The sequence below is a fragment of the Salvelinus sp. IW2-2015 genome, linkage group LG4q.1:29 (assembly GCF_002910315.2).
Source record: "Salvelinus sp. IW2-2015 linkage group LG4q.1:29, ASM291031v2, whole genome shotgun sequence".
NCBI classification, from domain to species: Eukaryota; Metazoa; Chordata; class Actinopteri; order Salmoniformes; family Salmonidae; genus Salvelinus; species Salvelinus sp. IW2-2015.
In genome coordinates, this window is record NC_036842.1 from 68,532,847 (window position 1) to 68,553,105 (window position 20,259).

At 42.6% G+C, this 20,259-nt stretch overlaps 1 protein-coding gene across 1 annotated transcript; it reads right to left on the reverse strand.

The window, feature by feature from the left end:
- Positions 1–202: 202 nt before the first annotated feature.
- On the reverse strand, positions 203–19,854 carry alpk3a (alpha-kinase 3a). Its single transcript, XM_023985503.2, has 14 exons — positions 19,258–19,854; positions 18,620–18,899; positions 17,589–17,710; positions 14,841–14,958; positions 13,264–14,686; positions 5,076–7,509; positions 4,681–4,828; positions 3,911–4,038; positions 3,774–3,809; positions 3,357–3,631; positions 2,811–2,899; positions 2,403–2,620; positions 2,258–2,306; positions 203–2,099 (listed from the first exon to the last, which is right to left on the reverse strand). The coding sequence occupies exons 2-14, from the start codon at positions 18,757–18,759 to the stop codon at positions 1,736–1,738; spliced, it is 5,544 nt and encodes a 1,847-aa protein (XP_023841271.2). The 5' UTR covers positions 18,760–18,899; positions 19,258–19,854; the 3' UTR covers positions 203–1,735.
- Between the last annotated feature and the right edge of the window lie 405 nt (positions 19,855–20,259).

The following is a 20,259-nucleotide window of genomic DNA, read 5'->3' on the forward strand; positions in this document are numbered from 1 at the left end:
TTGACATGTTATTTTTTTAATGATAAATATTTATTTCTTAAGATTCACCCTTTCATTCAAAGTGTCAGAAGACAGATATTATGAAAATAAATGTAAAGAAATACTGAAATGAATATTGATTGTAAATTATAAGAGTAGATTATTATATTGAGTAAATCTGTAAATACAGTACGTAAAAATATGAGTATGAACGTTTGACAAGAATGGTATGTACACTTTTATTTTACAAAATCACAACATAACATACCAGATATTACAGTGTCAGGGACATTCATTTCAGTAGCATTCTGCCAACATATCAAACACTCTTAATCCCTCTTGCATGCTCTCACTCACTCACACTCACTCACTCACTCACTCACTCACTCACTCACTCACTCACGTACATACTGTACGCTTCAAACTAGTGACAATATCCCCATCCCACCCCTCCCCCAGAAGTGTGAATGTTGAGAATGCATATAATTTTCAATCGCAAAAGTCAGCTGGAGGTGAGCTACTGCTTTACTGTGATCATGGGCCAGGTCCAAAGCAGTTTCTACATGGTTCTGATATTATAGCGCTTATTCTTTCACTTTGTGAGTTGACCCATTTAAATGGCACCAAACATGTGCATTCCAAAGTTAAAGCGTTTATTTCAGTAATCCCCTTATTGCTCTTCAACACTCAAGTTCAGTTAAAGAGTCAATCCTTTGAAGAACCAGGTTAAGGGGATCGGTGTACCTGTAGCTGTTTCCTTTGAAGAACCAGGTTAAGGGGATCGGTGTACTGTACTGTTCCTTTGAAGAACCAGGTTAAGGGGATCGGTGTACTGTTCCTTTGAAGAACCAGGTTAAGGGGATCGGTGTACTGTACTGTTCAGACTTAAGCATGTGAACATGTTCATTTCCAATGAACAGATTACAGGATTTGAACAAAGTTCAACAAAAATGAACTGAACTACTAAAACCTGGCAGTTTTCAAAAGGCAAGAAAACATTGGCAAAAAAAGTGCACAAAAACATATTCCCAGTGAAGAGGCAAGAGTAGTGTTGTCTTTGCTCAGTGTTCGGAAGACTGTAATGCGTAGTTTAAGGACATAATACTGCCATAATAGAAACAAGTAGAGCATGCTATATGACCAACAGTAACAAGATCCAATTACTGTTCAACAAAAACAATTTCAATGACCAAGACATATACATCCCAGATGTACAATGCAGTTGCTGCACTTCACTACCCTTGCATCTGCATCAAGCTATTAGAGCTCTGCTTACGGCCACGGCTTTGTATCCAGCACCATTGTTTCAACCACTTCATAAGTCTCTTCTTTTGAAGAGGACTGTACTGGATGTGTGAGAGAACTGTGTCCCATTTCCTTAGTGCTGGAAGTTTTCTTAAAGGTACTGTACCTCCTCCACTCACTTAAACCGTTTCAGCATTAATTAAGCTGGAGAATGGGGAGTATCTTACTACTACTGATGGTTATTGAGAAATTCACAGTAATGTTATATAAACATCCACTAGGGTGACCTATACCCTAGATTTTAACTCATCTCCCTGTTTGTCTCTCCTTCTTGGATGAAGACTTTTCAGGCACAAGCTCTGTAACATTTTGTTCAAGGCCATGCTGGTCGTTCTAGCTTCAACCCAACTAAATACAGCAATGGGTGACAGGAAAACATAAAAAAGCTGAACGTTGGCGTGAAAGAAAAGGGATGCTGCTTTGATATGTATTCTCTTTGGACGTTGCTACCTCATACCACAACTTTGAGACTCTCCTTGGGTTTGGCTGTGGACTGGTTGTCTTCTGTCTCCCTAGTCTTTCTAGGCACTTTTGGGCTGGAGGTGGCCTTTCTGGTTGTCAAGGGGCTGTTCAGTCCTTTTCTCTGCAGTTGGGGGCTGGATGAGCCCAACTTCCTGTTGAGCTGAGGGCTGGACGAGCCCAACTTCCTGACGAGCAAGGGGCTCCGGGAGCCTTTGATCTTGGGGGGCTGCTGCAGGGTGTCCATGGGCTTCAGGGTTCTCAGGCTGAGGAGCCCACAGTAGTAGTTACACTGATGCTGGGTCAGGAACTGCTCAAACACCTTAGGAGAACCATCCTCTGTAAGGCCTTGATACCTGCAATGCAGGTAATTTCATAACTAAGAGTCGGATAAGATGATGTGGACCAACTGGTAAAACATTAACACAGTATAGACCTACTTCAAATAATAGCATCAATAGGTATTTCCATATGACAACCTAAATATATTATTCTGATATTTCAATATACAAACCCCTTTGATTTCGTGACGATTCTAACTTTAGTGATCTTCGGTCCAACACCTGAAAGAAACAAAGTACATGGATCATATTGTTATTTGAACTGACTTTGTTCATCTTTTTCCGTTGAAAATGACCCTGTCTGCTAATCTTTCATACCCTCCAGCCCAGTAACCAGTAAGTTGCTGTTTGTCCATTGGTGTATCCAATGCTGGAAGGAGCAGCATTTCATTTCCACCTCTGAGGTGGCTCTGGTGATCAGCCTGCCTTTGGCATCCATCATACAGTACTTAAGGAAGATGCCCTTCAGGTCAGCCTCCACAGTGGCGTAAGGGACAGAGTTGGCAGGGCGGTACACCAGATAGAGAGGGCTCACTCTGTGTAAAGATGCAGCAAAACAAAGGTGTTGGCACGTGCAGGGAAAGAATTACATAATCATACTCAGCTGTTTTTTGTCCTCAATTTACTCATACTATTGTGTATTGATAATGATCATTAATAAGTGTATTCATAAAAAAAACATGTTTTAATGATCAAAATATACATTGCAGTCATTATATTACTTACTCCAGTGAAAAGCCAAAGTTTTCAATCACCCTCGCTTCAGCTGCAAAGATTTTGCAATACTCTCGAACTGTGTTTTGGATTTTGCACTCCTGGTGAGACAAAATGTGAAGATATGCCATATGCGTTTTCTCTACACTGAGGCTCTTCAATTCAATTGTTACACTAATCAACGCTGGTTATGCATTGGTATGAACCCTGGACTCAGTCTCTGACTTAGTACCTGAATGCTATTATTCGATAACACCACAAGACCAGGGTCATATTCATTATGGCACACTGTAGCAAAATGGTTTGCAACGGAAAACTAGAGTTCAGGTAGTCCCTTCCCTCCCTGTTTCAGTCCATTTTCCTCTGTTTGGTGCCTAATAAATACGACCCAGTAGAGATTACTTCCTATGTTGCAATACCAAACAACAGCTGACCATTTCTGTAAATTTTTTCATGCTTGACACAGAAATGCAGAGTCAGAGCAATACATAACTCTATAGGAGAGCTGTTCTTGTGATGAAATGTACTGTACATACTGTACTGTACAATAAGACTCACTTGCTTAGTAATTTCCATGTTTCTCTCTGCAAGGTTGCTCTCCTGTTTGGTCCCATAGGCGATGGGGCTTTGTAATTTAATGATACAGGTGGTTCCGGACTCAAACACAGGGTCTAGGCCATAGATAACCTTCGCCCTGCAGGCCTTGTGTGCACAGCCCTCTCCCAGGTGGGCCTCCTGTGTCATGATGCGCCCAAAGAACTTCTCCCCCCAGTAGCCTGGGTCTGCTAGGCCTTTGGTGAATAGCATTGGAGTCATTTCCATCTCTTCTCCAACTGTAAAGAACACAATATGAATGTCAGAAGCTCTCCACAGGAGTAGTAACACTGTTAGAATAATTGCCATAAGGTATGCAACAATACAGCAAGCAAATAGAAGTTATTACTGTATAAACCTCTCAGTGCCTGTGAGGCTTACCTTCTAAATCCTCCCGCAGGAAGTACTCTGAAAGTACTGCAGAAGAAGAGAAAACAATCACAAATGGTAACTCATGGAAAAAATTGTTGAAATAATATTGTGTGATTTCAAAATTATGTTCAGTTGACATCACTTACGGTCTACGCTGAGAAGGAAGTCAGTGGAATCTGTCCCAAATTCGTTCTTGATTGAGCAGCCATACACCCCACAATCTCGACTGGATGTCTGGACGATGGCCAACGCCACTTGGCTTTCATCTCCTCCACTGGGAAATAAAGTAAAATAAACAGGTTGACGTGACACAAGGCATACGCTCACGGCTTATTCAAATGCTCACGTCATGTTCAATATCGTATTCACCTCCACAAGAGGTCACTGTGCGACTGAGACTGAGACAGACAGTAGTGCTGCGTGCCGTGCTTGGCGAGGGGAGATTTTGCTGACCCAGCAGCCAATAGCACAGATCTAGACTTTAATGTCCCCTGGTGATTGCGAAATAGAGTGTCTCAGTTTACAGTGGCTGTGTCTGGCCAAAGATTCACCTTGCATCACAGTAGGGCTCAGAGCTGGGTGGACTCCCTGGTCACATGAGCTGGATACCTCTCCGAGTGAGAATGAGAAAATGGCATGACTGTGTGATGGCCACGCTGGTATTATTAAAGGCAGTTCATCTTCACAACATTAGTCCTTCATATATAGCATATGGCCCAGATTAACCAGTCTATTGGGCTATTAATTAATGTTTACAGTATCACTGTATAAAGCAACTGTTTTCAGAGGGCTGGTGTCTAACACTGTAACTACATAATGGCTTTGATCAGGTTGAGTATAAATGAGATTTCACCACTAGATTGTATGGCAAGCAGATACTGTAAACTCTGGGATGGGAGATTGCCTAGAGATTTACCTTCTTTTCACCTCTACTATCTCTTCCTCGTCCCTGTACCACTTGATGGTGGAGTCACTGAGCACGTTGAAGAACTGGCACCAGAGCTTCAAGTGTCCTGAGGCATCTGGGAAAGGCTCTCCCCTGATCTTACGGATAACCTGAGGAGCTGGTGGGAGAGGGAGGGGGGACAACAAGGTAAAGATATACTGTACATGATACTCTCTAATGTTTTCACTTCCTCCAGTGGAAGCTTCCTGATCAGCCCACCCTGATAGGAGACACATGTCTACTGTACAGTCCCTGAGTTACCAACACCAAGAGATGAGCAAAACAACAATATTGGGTTAATGTAAAACAACTAACTCATTTAAAATCAAACACAATCTCCTACTTTTCCTATTTTATTGTTTTACCTTTGAAGGGGTTCTGCTTCTCCTTCTCAGGAGGTTTGACCTCAGTCTTGGGGCTCTCTGGCTCCTCAGTGCTGATCTCTTCCACAACTTTGGGCACCTCCAGGGTGGCCTTCCTACGGCTCAGAAGAGGGGACCGTCTCTCCAGCGGTGGGGTCTGTGAGCCTGCTGGTGCCTGCAGGAACGCTGCCCTGCGAGCCTGACTGGGTGACATATATGGAGCCTCCTTCTTGACCTGGGTGTCCAGCGGACTACCACCCACACCCAGCGCCACCACTACCCCAACCCCTTCTCCCTCCCTGGGGATGAAGATCTTGCGGCGAGCTCCAGAGGCCAGCTCTTCGGGCGTGGCAGAGCGGATGAGGGTCAGACTGTCCCTTCTTTTCAACCTGGGGCTGCTCTCACAGGACAGGGAGGACGTTGGGGTGTCTCCACCACTCTGCTCCGATACTGCCTTCTCACTGTTAGGAGGGTCATCCACAGTAATGGCAGGGGGAGTCCTTGACGTGAGTCTGCGGAGACTGCTGGGACTCCTGGGGGGTGTTGGGGGTTTGACAGCAAGCCTTTCAATAGGGTTTCTTTCTCTTGGTTCATCGCCAATGATGTAAGACTCTATCCTTGACTCTTTGAGTGGTTTTACTTTTTCAGTTTCAGTAAAACCGATGTCCACAGCTTTTTGTATTGTTGTTACTTCTGTTGGCATTAAGGCTTTATATGACACAGAGGGGATGTTGTCTATCATACTCTGTTCCTTTGTTTCTGTAGTCTGTTTCTGTGGATCACTATGGGTTTTGTCAGACTCATAGGAAGTAACATTTTCAAAATCACTCTTGACCCCCCTGAGCATATCCGTCAATGATTCTGATTCTTTATTCTCATTTTTAGGAAGCTCCTTGCTTTCAGAAATAGGAGGGACCACACGCAGAGGCACACTGGGTGCTTCCTTTGGCTTTCCTCTATCTAAGACGGAGGGCTTGACATGTGGATGTTCATGATCTATTTTCCTGAGTTTACTGTCATCAGTATAGGAAACATTTATTGTAGGAATTAACGTCTTTGTGAGCCACTCATTCTTTATGTTAGTTGACTGCTCTGCCGTAGGTGTTTTTGCCTCTTCAACTGGTTGTGGAACTTCCTGCAATTTCTCTGTTGGTCGGATGATTTCATCATTCCACATACTTTCTTGAGTGGGTGTCACATCTATAACCACTGGGGTAAAAGCTGAGCTATTTTCTGCTATCATTATGCCTGACACATCATTTGCAACATCCTTTTGGAAAATGTCTGGCTCTGATGTACGTTCATTTGGTGTAATAGGTATCAATGGCTGTGTAGGCTCTTTGACTTCTGCTTCCATAATCTCTATATTTGGTATAATCATTTGCTTTTCTTTTATCTGTTGTTCTGGCACAATTATTTTGATTTCTGGGATTCTAAGAGCAGAATCTACCATTCTAATCTCTGGTACATTTCCAAAGTATCCACCCAGATGAGTGGAATTAGCCTCTGGACTGGTAACTGATGCTGACACTGGTGGCTCAGGGGACACAATGACAGAGCCTTTCACAGGCTGGGTCTCTGAGTGGATCTTAGATTCACCCAGCACTTCCACCTTTATTTCAGTCACCTTTTCTTCTGTTTCAACATGTCTCTCAATAGTGCGGGTTGGCACGTCGTTTCCCTCTAAGTTCACATCCTTTTGCTCAGACGTTTTCTGCACAATAGGTGCCACCTGTTCTTGTATCTTCAGGTTGCCAAATGAACTGTCCACAAAACCTTTCTCCAAAGCAGGAGTATATTCCACTTTTAAGGCACGTTCAAGACTTTCCTCCAAAGCTAAGGTAGAATTCTCTTTTATGTTGAGATAATGGTCCCCCCCTGCCACAGGAGGGCATTCCTCTGGTGTATTTTGACCATCATTCTCTGAACTCTCTGGGAGCAAACTTTTGAAATGGATCTCCTTGTTATGTATCTTCTCTCTATTCTCCTCTAAAACACTCACATTTAAAGTGGGACATGGTTGATTCTCTACTTTGACATCACCTTTCTCTCCTTTCTCCTCAAAAGCACAATAACATTTATCTTGTGTCTCATAGACACTTCCAATGCCCTTCTCATCCACATGCATTGCCTTCTCTTTCTCACTTTCTGTGGTTACTGTCATCAGGCCGAGGTTGACTGTGGGTGAGATATTATTGTTAGGAGCACTCCCGCTTTCACCCACACTAGTGCGGTTTGACATATGGAAACCTGCTCCACTGCTGGGGTCTGGGCTCCATGGAGTGTCAGATGGACCCTGTTTGTGTAAATCTTCAGTTTTGGCATCATGTCTTGTCACCTGATCAGTCCCGGAAGAAAACACTTGGATGTTTGGCTCATGTGGGGCTGAGACAACCACATGGGGGACAGGGTCTGCCTGGATCTGGTCCACGGTTGCCTTGAGGCAAAAACAAACACAGCTGTTTAGTACCACAAAACATCAACACACTCAAATGGTATTTGGAAATACCTGAACAACACAGTGGCGACCTGTCATTCAGGGCAGGTGGGGCAGAGCCCCATCTGTTTTGAGCCCAACCTGTTTAGCTAAAAAAAAAGAAAAAAACATTTTGTTGTTGCCTGTTTTACATGTTATTTTGGCAATAATACGTGTCACATATCAGTTTGCAACAATGTAAAAAATGTATAATTGAGTTAATAAAGCCACGTACAAACATGGTCTCTTTTTTTCTTTCTTGAGAAAGGCCGCTCCAAAATGCTGGTGTTTCAGCCTACAGTAGCTCAGTTCTTTCTGTGGTTGTGGGGCAGCCAGCGGAAAATACGGAGCGTAGGGGTTGGTAATGTTCTCTAGTTGTAGCGTGATTGGCTCAGTGTTCTGTCACTCATGGGGACACTACATCACTGCAAAATTTACGGGGAGAGCTCGAAAATTCAAGCCCCTTGGGTGCTGCCATTGAGCATCGGACCACTTCCGCATTGAGCGAGTCACTGGTACTTCCTGCTTTAGTTTTTGCTTGTAAGCAGGAATCAGGAGGATAGAGCTATGTTCAGATTTGCCAAATGGAGGGCGAGGGAGAGCTTTGTATGTGTCTTTGTGTGTGCAGTAAAGGTGGTCTAGAATTGTCTTTTCTCTGGTTAAACATGTGACATGCTGGTAGAAATGAAGTAAAACGGATTTAAGTTTGCCTGCATTAAAGTCCCCGGCCACTAGGAGCGCCGCTTCTGGATAAGCATTTTCTTGTATGCTTATTGCCTTATACAGCTCAATGAGTGCGGTCTTAGTGCCAGCATCGGTTTGTGGTGGTATATAGACAGCTATGAATAACATAGATAAGAACTCTCTTGGTAGATAGTGTGGTCTACAGCTTATCATGAGGTACTCTACCTCAGGTGAGCAATATTTCGAGACTTCTTTAACATTAGACATGTTAAACCAGCCAGCTCTATATTATCCGTGTCGTCGTTCAGCCACACCTCGGTGAATCATAAGATATTACAGTTTTTAATATCTCGTTGGTAGGATATTCTCGACCGTAGATCATCGAGTTTGTTTTCCATTGATTGCATGTTGGCCAATAGAACCAATGGTATGACGATTTACTCACTCGCCTACGAATCCTAACAAGGCATCCAGACCTTCTCCCTCTGTATCTCCGCCTTTCTTCACGTGAATGACGGGATGTGGACCTGTTCCCCCGGAAAGCAGTATATCCTTTGCAACAGACTCGTTAAAGAAAAAATCTTCGTCCAGTTCGAGGTGAGTAATCACTGTTCTGATATCCAGAAGCTCTTTTCGGTCATAAGAGACAGTAGCAGCAACTTTATGTACATAATAAGTTACAAACAATGCGAAAAAACAAACAAACTAGCACAGTTGGTTAGGAGCCCGTAAAACAGCAGCCATCCCATCCGGTGCCATTATCAAAGATTAGCATTTAAAGATGACCACTGATATAATATAAAGCCAGAACATCTAAAGATCCCTATACAGTATCAGAGTTTTCATCATACGTGAACTGTATAACCTTTGTGAACATGTTGTATCAGCAACATGTTGTAACATGTTGTATCCGTTTGACCACAGACAATATATAATTTTTTTCACAACCTTTCAGTTTTCAATGAACTCGCCCTTACCATATTGAGTAGGCTAGAGGTTAGTTGAAACCAAGATTTGGCAAATACAAAGAGTTTTTCATAAAACTGACAGTTTTGTCTACACAAGATAAGCTAAACAGCTCCTCTTTTTTCCATACAAGGAAACAACCTGTAATCAAACTACTGCTACTGTATTACATTTGGCAGTATAATCAACAAAATAATCATATGATTTGATGATACAAAGATGCAATAAATTCAAGCATTCTTATATTTTGTTCTGTTTCATGCTTTTCTATTTTGCAGTAATGTACACTGCTCAAAAAAATAAAGGGAACACTAAAATAACACATCCTAGATCTGAATGAATGAAATATTCTTATTAAATACTTTTTTCTTTACATAGTTGAATGTGCTGACAACAAAATCACACAAAAATTATCAATGGAAATCAAATTTATCAACCCATGGAGGTCTGGATTTGGAGTCACACTCAAAATTAAAGTGGAAAACCACACTACAGGCTGATCCAACTTTGATGTAATGTCCTTAAAACCAGAGGTGCAAAATGAGGCTCAGAGTGTGTGGTGGCCTCTACGGTGGCCTGTAGTAGACCTCCCTACAGACAACGCCTGGGCATGCTCCTGATGAGGTGGCGATGGTCTCCTGAGGGACTCCTCCCAGACCTTGACTAAAGCATGCCGCCAACTCCTGGACAGTCCTGTGGTGCAGATGTGGCGTTGGTGGATGGAGCGAACATGATGTCCGCAGATGGCTCAATTGATTCAGGTCTGGGGAACGGGCTGGGCCAGTCCATAGCATCAATGCCTTCCTCTTGCCAGGAACTGCTGACACACTGCCAGACACTGAGTCTAGCATTGTCTTGCATTAGGAGGAACCCAGGGCCAACCGCACCAGCATATGGTCTCACAAGGGGTCTGAGGATCTCATCTCGGTACCTAATGGCAGTCAGGCTACCTCTGGCGAGCACATGGAGGCTGTGCGGCCCCCCAAAGAAATGCCACCCACACGATGACTGACCCACCAACAAACCGGTCATGCTGGAGGATGTTGCAGGCAGCAGAACGTTCTCCACGCGTCTCCAGACTCTGTCACATCTGTCCAGTGCTCAGTGTGAACCTGCTTTCATCTGTAAGAGCACAGGGCGCCAGTGGCGAATTTGCCAATCTTGGTGTTCTCTGGCAAATGCAAACGTCCTGCACGGTGTTGGGCTGTAAGCACAACCCCCACCTGTGGACGTCGGGCCCTCATACCACCCCTCATGGAGTCTGTTTCTGACCGTTTGAGCAGACACATGCATCATTTGGCTGCTGGAGGTCATTTTGCAGGGCTCTGCAGTGCTCCTCTGCTCAAAGGCGGAGGTAGCGGTCCTGCTGCTGGTTGTTGCCCTCCTACGGCATCCTCCACGTCTCCTGATGTACTGGCCTGTCTCCTGGTAGCGCCTCCATGCTCTGGACACTACGCTGACAGACACAGCAAACCTTCTTGCCACAGCTCGCATTGATGTGCCATCCTGGATGAGCTGCACTACCTGAGCCACTTGGTGTGGGTGTGTAGACTCTCGTCTATGCTACCCACTAGAGTGAAAGCACCGCCAGCGATTGCAAAAAGTGACCAAAACATCAGCCAGGAAGCATAGGAACTGAGAAGTGGTCTGTGGTCACCACCTGCAGAACCACTCCTTTATTGGGGGTGTCTTGCTAATTGCCTATAATTTCCACCTGTTGTCTATTCCATTTGCACAACAGCATGTGCAATTTATTGTCAATCAGTGTTGCTTCCTAAGTGGACAGTTTGATTTCACAGAAGTGTGATTGATTTGGAGTTACATTGTGTTGTTTAAGTGCTCCCTTTATTTTTTTGAGCAGTGTATTTGAAGGGAGACCATTGTGTTATGATAATTGAGGTGTTTACCTGTCAGGCAGGTTAAAGTATCCTGAGAAGGAACCGGTTGTGATGAAATTGGGGATTTCCCCAGTCCTTTAACAGGTGTGTTATTTACACAATGAGCTAGTGAGCTGAATGAATGAGTGCCTGTCTGTTGGCAAGGGACCATAAACTGATCCCAGCTCAAGTGACTCATGCTCAAAGTAATTTACTGTTGCCCGGCACATGCTAAGAAAATTCAGTTGTCTTTGGGGAAATAGGGACAACACCTACGTGACTTGAACTTAAAAGTCATACATTATATTTGTGTCAACATATTTCCTGTTTTGAAAAACTGAACCAAATAAAAGTAACAATGCCTGAGGTAAAAGCAATGTCCATCTTAATTCAAACAAATGTTTCAGACAATTAAAAAAGTATATTTTAATGCAATCTTCTTTTTCCTGGATTACAGATTTGTTTGAAGAGCACTATGTAGTTTACACTGAATCATAACATTTATCATTTTGAGGAATCTATGTCAGTCCTATCTACAACTTCCCCTGACTTTTTTCTTAGGTCATTTTTTTTCTTAAGTCATTAATGATAAATCACTTTCATGTGCTCCTGACAGAAAAAAAGCCACGTGAAGTTCCATGACAACATGTTAGAACAGGAGAGCCCATAAAATAGAAGTTGTGGTTAATGGAGAGGAACTGGTGTCACGTTCAATCTAAAAATGGAGCTCTGGCAAGAACTAGGCCTCTTTATTTCACTGAAGTTTCACTCTTGTGCGCAAGCACAAGTTCTGTCGAATGTTATGAGTTCCTCCAACTGATTTGCTCCAACATCTAACATTAACTCGCCACAACAGAAAAGGGGAGTTGCAGTTCCACATTATGGAGAAACCTGTTCACAAAACCACTGCTTGCCAGGTGTAAGTGTGTGTTAAGAGTGGAGAGCAGCTCCCCTTACTGCACATGTTCTTCTCATCCAATACAAACACACTGGACAGAAGACTTGGAGGTTAATGAAATTAGCACCATAGGGGACTAATAGAATCTGTGTCATCATGTGTCACTGGCATTGAGCGAGATGTGGATTCTAGTTGCATTACTGACACAATCTTTCAGCATTTCAACTAGAAAGGAAGTAAATCCATGAAATAAAACCATATCTGTTTGCCAGTGAAGTTAATGATGAGCCATACTGTTACATAGTCTACAGTATAACATGGAATTTAACAATGTCAGTAAGTCATGTGAGCAGAGCTCATTGTTGAAATGTAATCCTATTTCATGGTCACAACATAATGGTAGGCTTATCTTATTGTCTCAGTACATGCAAACGAAAGCTAATACAACCCTGAGAGTTTGACAGGGAGATAGAAGCACCAGTGCCCAGTCACTCTACGTATGGAGAGGCTTCCTCCATTACAGAAGAGACAGAGTTTTATGTGTCCAATGTGAAGAGGTCCTACTCTCATGCCAGGGCCTGCCTCAGAGACCACAAGACCCTGATACCCTGTGTCTACACGCTCAGCCATCTTTGGCATGTCGGTCCAATTTTGACAAGTGGATTACCATTAAAGCCCAGTGGAAAGAGTGCACAGAGAATTACAACATTTGTTTCATCAGTGCAATTTATAGTTTTTGTAAAGACAAATTTTTTCATCACCTCATCCAATCTCCCTGAGAATTATTTGTATTAGTCAAGAGCAGACTGCCCCAACAGTCTCATTCTTTTATACAAGTTGACATGTTCATGTAGGCAAGTTCCTTGTTTCCCTCCCTACATTGTGCGAGGTGTAGCTCTCGAGTGATACTAATGCACTGAAACTTACACTCTCAACAGTCTAGATGGTGTAACAGAGCCTGGATGACTGGTGCTGATAGTTTCCTAAATGGGCTAGTGTGTTCTGTCTGCTCCAGAGCATAGGTGGTGCCTACGAACACAGAACAACTAACAAACCCATAGTCTCTGATACCATTCATCTGCATCCACCATGTTCTCCGTAGTCTGGACTCTGGACATTATCTGTCTATTTGCTGTGGCTTAATCATTTGTACAGTTTTGGCTGTTGGCCTGGTGTGGTTAGATTCAAGTCTTGTTGCACAAATGTACAATCTATAAATAACCCGGCCTACTGCAGTGTGAGACTGAGACTGAGCGGTCAAGATGATCTCAGAAGCAACAAGGTACTTACCTCACTGAGGGCTGGAGGGCCAGATGTGGGCACTGTCTCTGTACTGCTGCTGATCATCACCTCCGGACATACCTCCTTCTGCTCAACATGCTCCAGTGAATCAGGCACACTCTCTGGTGCTCTTCTGAGAGCTGAAGGGGGTTCTTCTGAGTGTGAAACAGTAAATCCATGCTTGTGTTCAGCTGAGTTCAACCTCTCAAATGACGCTAGCTGCTTGTGTGGTACGTTAGTTTTTGGTGCTACTACCGCCATGGGCACTGTCTCCTCTGTGGGGGTTTTATACACCTCTGGGTGACCATCTGGCTCCTGTGGATGGGGAGGGCTAGGGTACGGCTGCGTTGGGGCAACTGGATGACCTCTGTCCCTCTCCTGAACTTTCACATGATGATCAGAAGAAGCATGATCCTTCTTACTCTTACCAAAGAAAAAGTATTTGACTGAGTGGAGCACATTGGAAAGAGTTTCCTGAATGTGGTGGTAATCTTGAGGATCTCCCTCCTTATAGACATGCGTCTTAGCCTCCATTCTGACCTCTGAGGCAGTGTTGTTATGTCCTGTTATCCTTTGCAACTGCTCTGCCTCTCTTGCTCTTTGTTTATCTCTCTCAATTGACATTTTCTCTCTTTCCTGTTCTTCTCCAAGCATCCTCTCTCTCTCTGCCGTTCCTCTTTCTGACCTCTCTCTCCCCTTCTCCTCTCTTTCTTTCTGTTTTTCTGCATTTGTTTTAGGATCTGTAGTAGTAGTATCCATTGCCTCCACTGCCACAGTTTCCTCCACTCGTGCAGGGATCTTCTTTTCCTCAGCAGTCTGTGAATGAAGGGTCTCTGACAGAAATTGAGCCAAACTTATTCCTCCATCATATGCATTTTCACTGGTGCCCGGTCCTGTATGACTACTGTTACTGCTGACAACCCCAGAATCTATACCATTTGAGATCTTCATCTTCTTTTTGGCAAAGATTTCTGTGGTTGGGGGCTTGGTGGTGACAATCTCCACATTGTCAAAGTCATTGTTGGGAGTCTTGCTCCCATTCTCTGTAGTCGTCACTGCGGCCGGTTCACTGACTTCAGCACTGGCCCCATTAGGTTCTACAGCCGCTGCCCCCTGGCTGACTGTGTTCTCCTCCCCATCCGGTGGTGAAGAGAGGGCACTTGGGGTCCGGCGCTTCCTCTGAGGGGCGATCGGGCTGTTCTGGAGAGGCTTCTGTTCCTGAGGCTCCTTCTGGACATTCTCATTGCCCCTTCTCCTGCTCTCTTCCAACTCCCTCTTCTTGTTCTCTGCCTTCTCTTTCAGCTTGCCAAAGAACCTCTGGTGGATCTTGAACTCGCTCATGGTGCCCACCTCCAGAACCCCAGAGCAGGAGACAATGCCTTTGCTGTTCCTGGCTGAAGCCTGATAGATGGCTGCATCATCCACTGTGCAGCTGGAAAGAGAGAGACTCAAATCATTTTGGGAACAGTGCAGGCACCATTGAGCACAAGAATACACATATTCTAAACCCAAATTGTAATCGTTGAATTTCCTGACATTTATTATCTGGTGTAAATTGTGTATGGTATTCTCATTGCCTTACATACTTGTAAATTTGGAGTGTGTGAGTTTTTCCATTGCGGCCAATTTCATATTTTGGAAGACCGCAGTATCGGTCCAACTCCATGTCGTCTCTGTACCACGTCAGTTCTGGGGCTGGGTTTCCTGTGGACATCACATGGAGATGGTACAGTTGAAGTCGTAAGTTTACATACACCTTAGCCAAATACATTTAAACTCAGTTTTTCACAATTTCTGACATTTAATCCTAGTTAAAATTCCCTGACTTAGGTCAGTTAGGATCACCACTTTATTTTAAGAATGTGAAATGTCAGAATAATAGTAGAGAGAATGATATATTTGAGCTTTTATTTATTTCATCACATTCCCAGTGGGTCAGAAGTTTACATACACTCAATTAGTATTTGYTAGCATTGCCTTTAAATTGTTTAACTTGGGTCAAACGTTTCGGGTAGCCTTCCACAAGCATCCCACAATAAGTTGGGTGAATTTTGGCCCATTCCTCCTGACAGAGCTGGTGTAACTGAGTCAGGTTTGTAGGCATCCTTGCTCGCACACGCTTTTTCAGTTCTGCCCACAAATTTTCTATAGGATTGAGGTCAGGGCTTTATGATGGCCACTCCAATACTTTGACTTTGTTGTCCTTAAGCCATTTTGCCACAATTTTGGAAGTTTGCTTGGGGACTGCACATGGGGACAAAGATCGTACTTTTTGGAGAAGTGTCCTCTGGTCTGATGAAACGAAAATTGAACTGTTTGGCTATAATGACCATTGTTATGTTTGGAGGAAAAAGGGGGAGGCTTGCAAGCCGAAGAACACCATCCCAACCATGAATCACGGGGGTGGCAGCGTCATGTTGTGGGGGTGCTTTGCTGCAGGAGGGACTGGTGCACTTCACAAAATAGATGGCATCGTGACCCCACATTGTCCATTTGAAAGGCCCATTTGAGACCAAGCTTTAACTTCCTGACTGATGTCTTGAGATGTTGCTTCAATATATCCACATAATTTTCCTCCCTCCCTCGCGATGCCATCTATTTTGTGAAGTGCACCAGTCCCTCCTGCAGCAAAGCACCCCCACAACATGACGCTGCCACCCCCGTGATTCATGGTTGGGATGGTGTTCTTCGGCTTGCAAGCCTCCCCCTTTTTCCTCCAAACATAACAATGGTCATTATGGCCAAACAGTTCTATTTTCGTTTCATCAGACCAGAGGACACTTCTCCAAAAAGTACGATCTTTGTCCCCATGTGCAGTTGCAAACCGTAGTCTGACTTTTTGATGGCGGTTTTGGAGCAGTGGCTTCTTCCATGCTGAGCGGCCTTTCAGGTTATGTCGATATAGGACTCGTTTTACTGTGGATAGAGATACTTTTGTACTTGTTTCCTCCAGCATCTTCACAAGGTCCTTTGCTGTTGTTCTGGGATTGATTTGCGTTAAAGTACGTTAATCTCTAGGAGACAGAACGCGTCTCCTTCCTGAGCGGTATGACGGCTGCATGGTCCCATAATTGCGTACTATTGTTTGTACAGATGAACGTGGTACCTTCAGGCGTTTGGAAATTGCTCCAAAGGATGAACCAGACTTGTGGAGGTCTACAATTTTTTTTCTGAGGTCTTGGCTGACTTCTTTTGATTTTCCCTTGATGTCAAGCAAAAAGGCACTGAGTTTGAAGGTATGCCTTGAAATACAACCACAGATACATCTTCCAATTGACTCAAATGAAGTAAATTAGTCTCAGAAGCTTCTAAAGCCATGACATCATTTTATGGAATTTTCCAAGCTGTTTAAATGCACAGTCAACTTAGTGTATGTAAACTTCTGACCCACTGGAATTATGATACAGTGAGTTAAAAGTGAAATAATCTGTCTGTAAAGAATTGTTGGAAAAATGACTTGTGTCATGCACAAAGTAGATTACCTAACCGACTTGCCAAAACTATAGTTTGTTATCAAGAAATTTGTGGGGTGGTTGAAATACAAAGTGAATTTAAACTTCTGACTTCAACTGTACATCACAGACATACAGTGTAAAATAATGACCTGGTTAAATACTCCAAAAACCTATTTTTTATTAGATATAGTTTCATGTTTATCTCTCATTAAGATTATGCCCCGTATGATCATTATTTTAATTTCCAGGTTACCATTGAGGTATGAACACAGTAGCCATTAGCTGTTTTTTCATGCATCTTATGAATTAATTAATCAGCAATAAAACAAAAGGAACAGAAAGCTTTGAAAGGAAATTGTATCAAGAACCAAGGCCTGCTTCAGACTGCTGCGTCATGGCAGTGTGCAAGGCCACAAGTTCTACTGCTGTGGTTGAGAAGGGGCCAACTCAGATGCCGGGGGGAAGGAAATAGCAAAACCTGCTTAGATTTTTAATCCTATTTATGTCTTGCCTCTCTGCGCCAACATTATGCCATTGCTAATTTAGTCTCAGCTGCCTTTACTTTTTAACAGTTTTATTTTATTTTCGGATTAATGAATAAGCTACAGAAGAAAACATAACAATAAGCAGTCATAAGCATTTTAAAGTAACTTTTCTCTTTTCATTGTCTTCAATTGACGTTTATATATGCATTGCCCTTCTCAATTCATGTTTGCATCGCTGTTCAGAAGTAGGTTTGTTTCTCTGCTTTGATTTCAAACTAACCACAGAATGACTAATACCATCGCCTACTCATAACTATCTAAAGCATTCCAACACACATACACAAATGCACGTAAGTAGGTCAACTCTGAGGGAGGTTGTTTAGTGTAGGCCTACCTGTAACCACACATGTCAACTTCACATTACAGTTCTCTGACACGGCCTTGGATTTTAAGGTGGTCTCAAATACAGGCTGGGTGTCCTCAGTCAGCTGAGCCATTACACCAAACAATGTACTCCTGGAGACAGAAAGGGTGCTTTAGCTTTAGTGTCTGTTCTTCAGGGCATGTGCTGAAGTTCTTTCCAATGAGAAAGCCAATATTTCAAGGATCTTTTAGCCAACCATTATTCATTCTACACTTCCCACTGGGCACATAGTGGTTGAATCAACGTTGTTTTCACGTAATTTTTACGAACTTACGCTGAAACAATGTGGAATAGACGTTGAATAGACATCTTTGCACAGTGTGTTGTTTATTCCAGGGAGGGGAAGAAGGCAGTTCATGATCATTACTGATTGTGAAGGAAGATTGAGATTGCTCTCTCAAATATTTTACATTTCTTAGCAGTTGAGAAAGTGACATGGAAACAGTGCCTATAATGTCGTTGAAAATATACATATAACTTTGTATGAATTAAATTGTATATCAACGTTGATGTCCAATAACATCAAAGAAGTCAATATAACATATTCACTTACAGCATTGTTAAAAACAGGTGTAGATTTGCTCTTTCACTCTTGGGTGTAACCAGGAAGGGTGGTTAAAATGTTAGAAAGAATGCATTACCTCGATTACCTGATTTGAGAATACCTTGAGTAGCTATTCATAGAAGGCAAATAAAGGCATCCCATCAGTCATATTGGTGGTTTTGTGTCTTAGATTATTTTACATGGGACTCATTTGTATATATAAAGTAGGCTACAAATGAAGAATACTTACCGGTATTCTAAGAGCTGTGCTTTTCTTTAGAATACTGAAATACTGTTGCATGGTTAATATTTGCCATGTAACATTTGCATTTTGGATTAGAAGAATGCTCCACAGATTAGTTGAGACGACCAAAATATCTAATGAATGTGTGTGGTGGACAGAGTCACACTGAAATGCCTAGAGTCGTAATGAAACAAGGAAGAAGAGGTCATCTACCTGTTTTCGGGCCTGACATTGGAGAGGTAGTTGCAGCTCTCCATGCGGCCATTCGAAGAGCTGACCTCCTCCTCATTGTAGCTGCCGCCGGACCTCCCATTGCCAGAGTAAGAACGGGTCATTGGTCTTCTGGAAGTCATTGTCCACTCAACAGATATTCCCACAAATATAAAGGAAAAGTGTCGACTACAGAAGACTGGTCCTTGAGTAAAAAAAGCTCAGCTTGGCATGGATCAAAGCCCCAGTTTCAAGTTGCAGTGTCTTATCGATGTAAGAGTTGCTGGAAAAGAAAGGAGAAAACAGCTGTGAATACTGTAAAAATTTGATCTAGATTAGTCTTTGGGAAACCTTTCAACAACTCAAATAGATCCTTGAATAAAAAATAACATGTATGCACCTTTCTCAAGCAATGTAACAATTATTAAACAAAAATATAATTCAGACAGTGGTAACTGCTTTCCTTTGACCAAGCTAAGCAGTTGCAATGGAGAATGTTATAAATAGGAACTGCTATCAGGCTCTACAAGGGTTTTTAGGAGTCAAACATAATCCTTAGACATTATTTTACAATTCAGAGGTGAACATTGAACTCAAACACTTCTTGGTTGAAAGAAAAGTGTATAATATTGTGAACTTACCATTTATAGGCTTTTCAGTGTCCTTTGGAGCCTGATTCCCAGCAGCAAAACTCTGAATGCAATTGTCAATCATAGGCGTACTTGTGGTGCCATCAGGACCCTATTTATAGCAGGCATACAAATAGCCGCAAGTGCACATCACATTTTCCCAAGCTAGCCTTCAGACATATATTCAACAACAAATCTATAAATTCCCAAATTGGAAGAAAGTATGTCAAATAAATATCACAAGAGATATCAGATCATTATACACTATCATAGTTGACCAAGCAAGGTCATGTTAAACATACAACCTTTTAACATGTTGACAGCAGTGAGGATAGACTCATATTTCGGTGGGACACTGTGTTGGTGGCAGACTTGTTGCAAAACACTAATATGTTGTGCATCCAGAGATACTTTTTGTCAGTGCTTGGTTCTTACCCAGGGGCAGCCCCCATTTGATACTGCCTACCACTAAAGAGTTCTTCCAAAACACCCTTGAGACTGTGGGTTGTAAATTCATCCATCTGATCACATTGCTTCATTTTCCATTGCCTGCTTAGGTTACCTTTACACACTAAGCACAGAGGACTACTAGCAAAGTGAGGTATTACATAAAATACATGAACTGTATTGCTATTTAATTCAATCACAATTTAAACTAATAAGCACAAGAGTAATTTCATAAAACCGAAATACGTTTCATATAACGTAATAAGCCTATTTCAAAAGTGAGAAGGCGGGAGCATTGTTGAGCATTTTGAGAGACTTCAAAAGTGAAGTCAAAATGAATCAATCTTTTAGATGTCTGTTCTATGTTATTGTTGTCCACGTGTGACTGTTGATCTCGTTGTGGGTAATTATTTCCCTAATTGAATTGCGTTAGTATTGCATTTCATAAGATATTTTATAAAATAGGGCTCATATACTACATCTACTACGGTAAAGGGCGGGTATCATTGTTCCGGGAAAAAAGGATGTCCTTTTATTTTTTTATTGAGATAAAGTTTTGAGGATTCT

Excerpts from the sequence above, each read along its gene's own strand:
- alpk3a (XM_023985503.2), bottom strand. The coding sequence starts at position 18,759 with ATGACTTCCAGAAGACCAATGACCCGTTCTTACTCTGGCAATGGGAGG. Across the intron at positions 4,829-5,075 it reads GAAGCAGAACCCCTTCAAAG|CTCCTCAGGTTATCCGTAAG; the intron begins GTAAAACAATAA and ends CTCTCCCACCAG. Across the intron at positions 2,100-2,257 it reads ATCGTCACGAAATCAAAGGG|GTATCAAGGCCTTACAGAGG; the intron begins GTTTGTATATTG and ends CCTGCATTGCAG.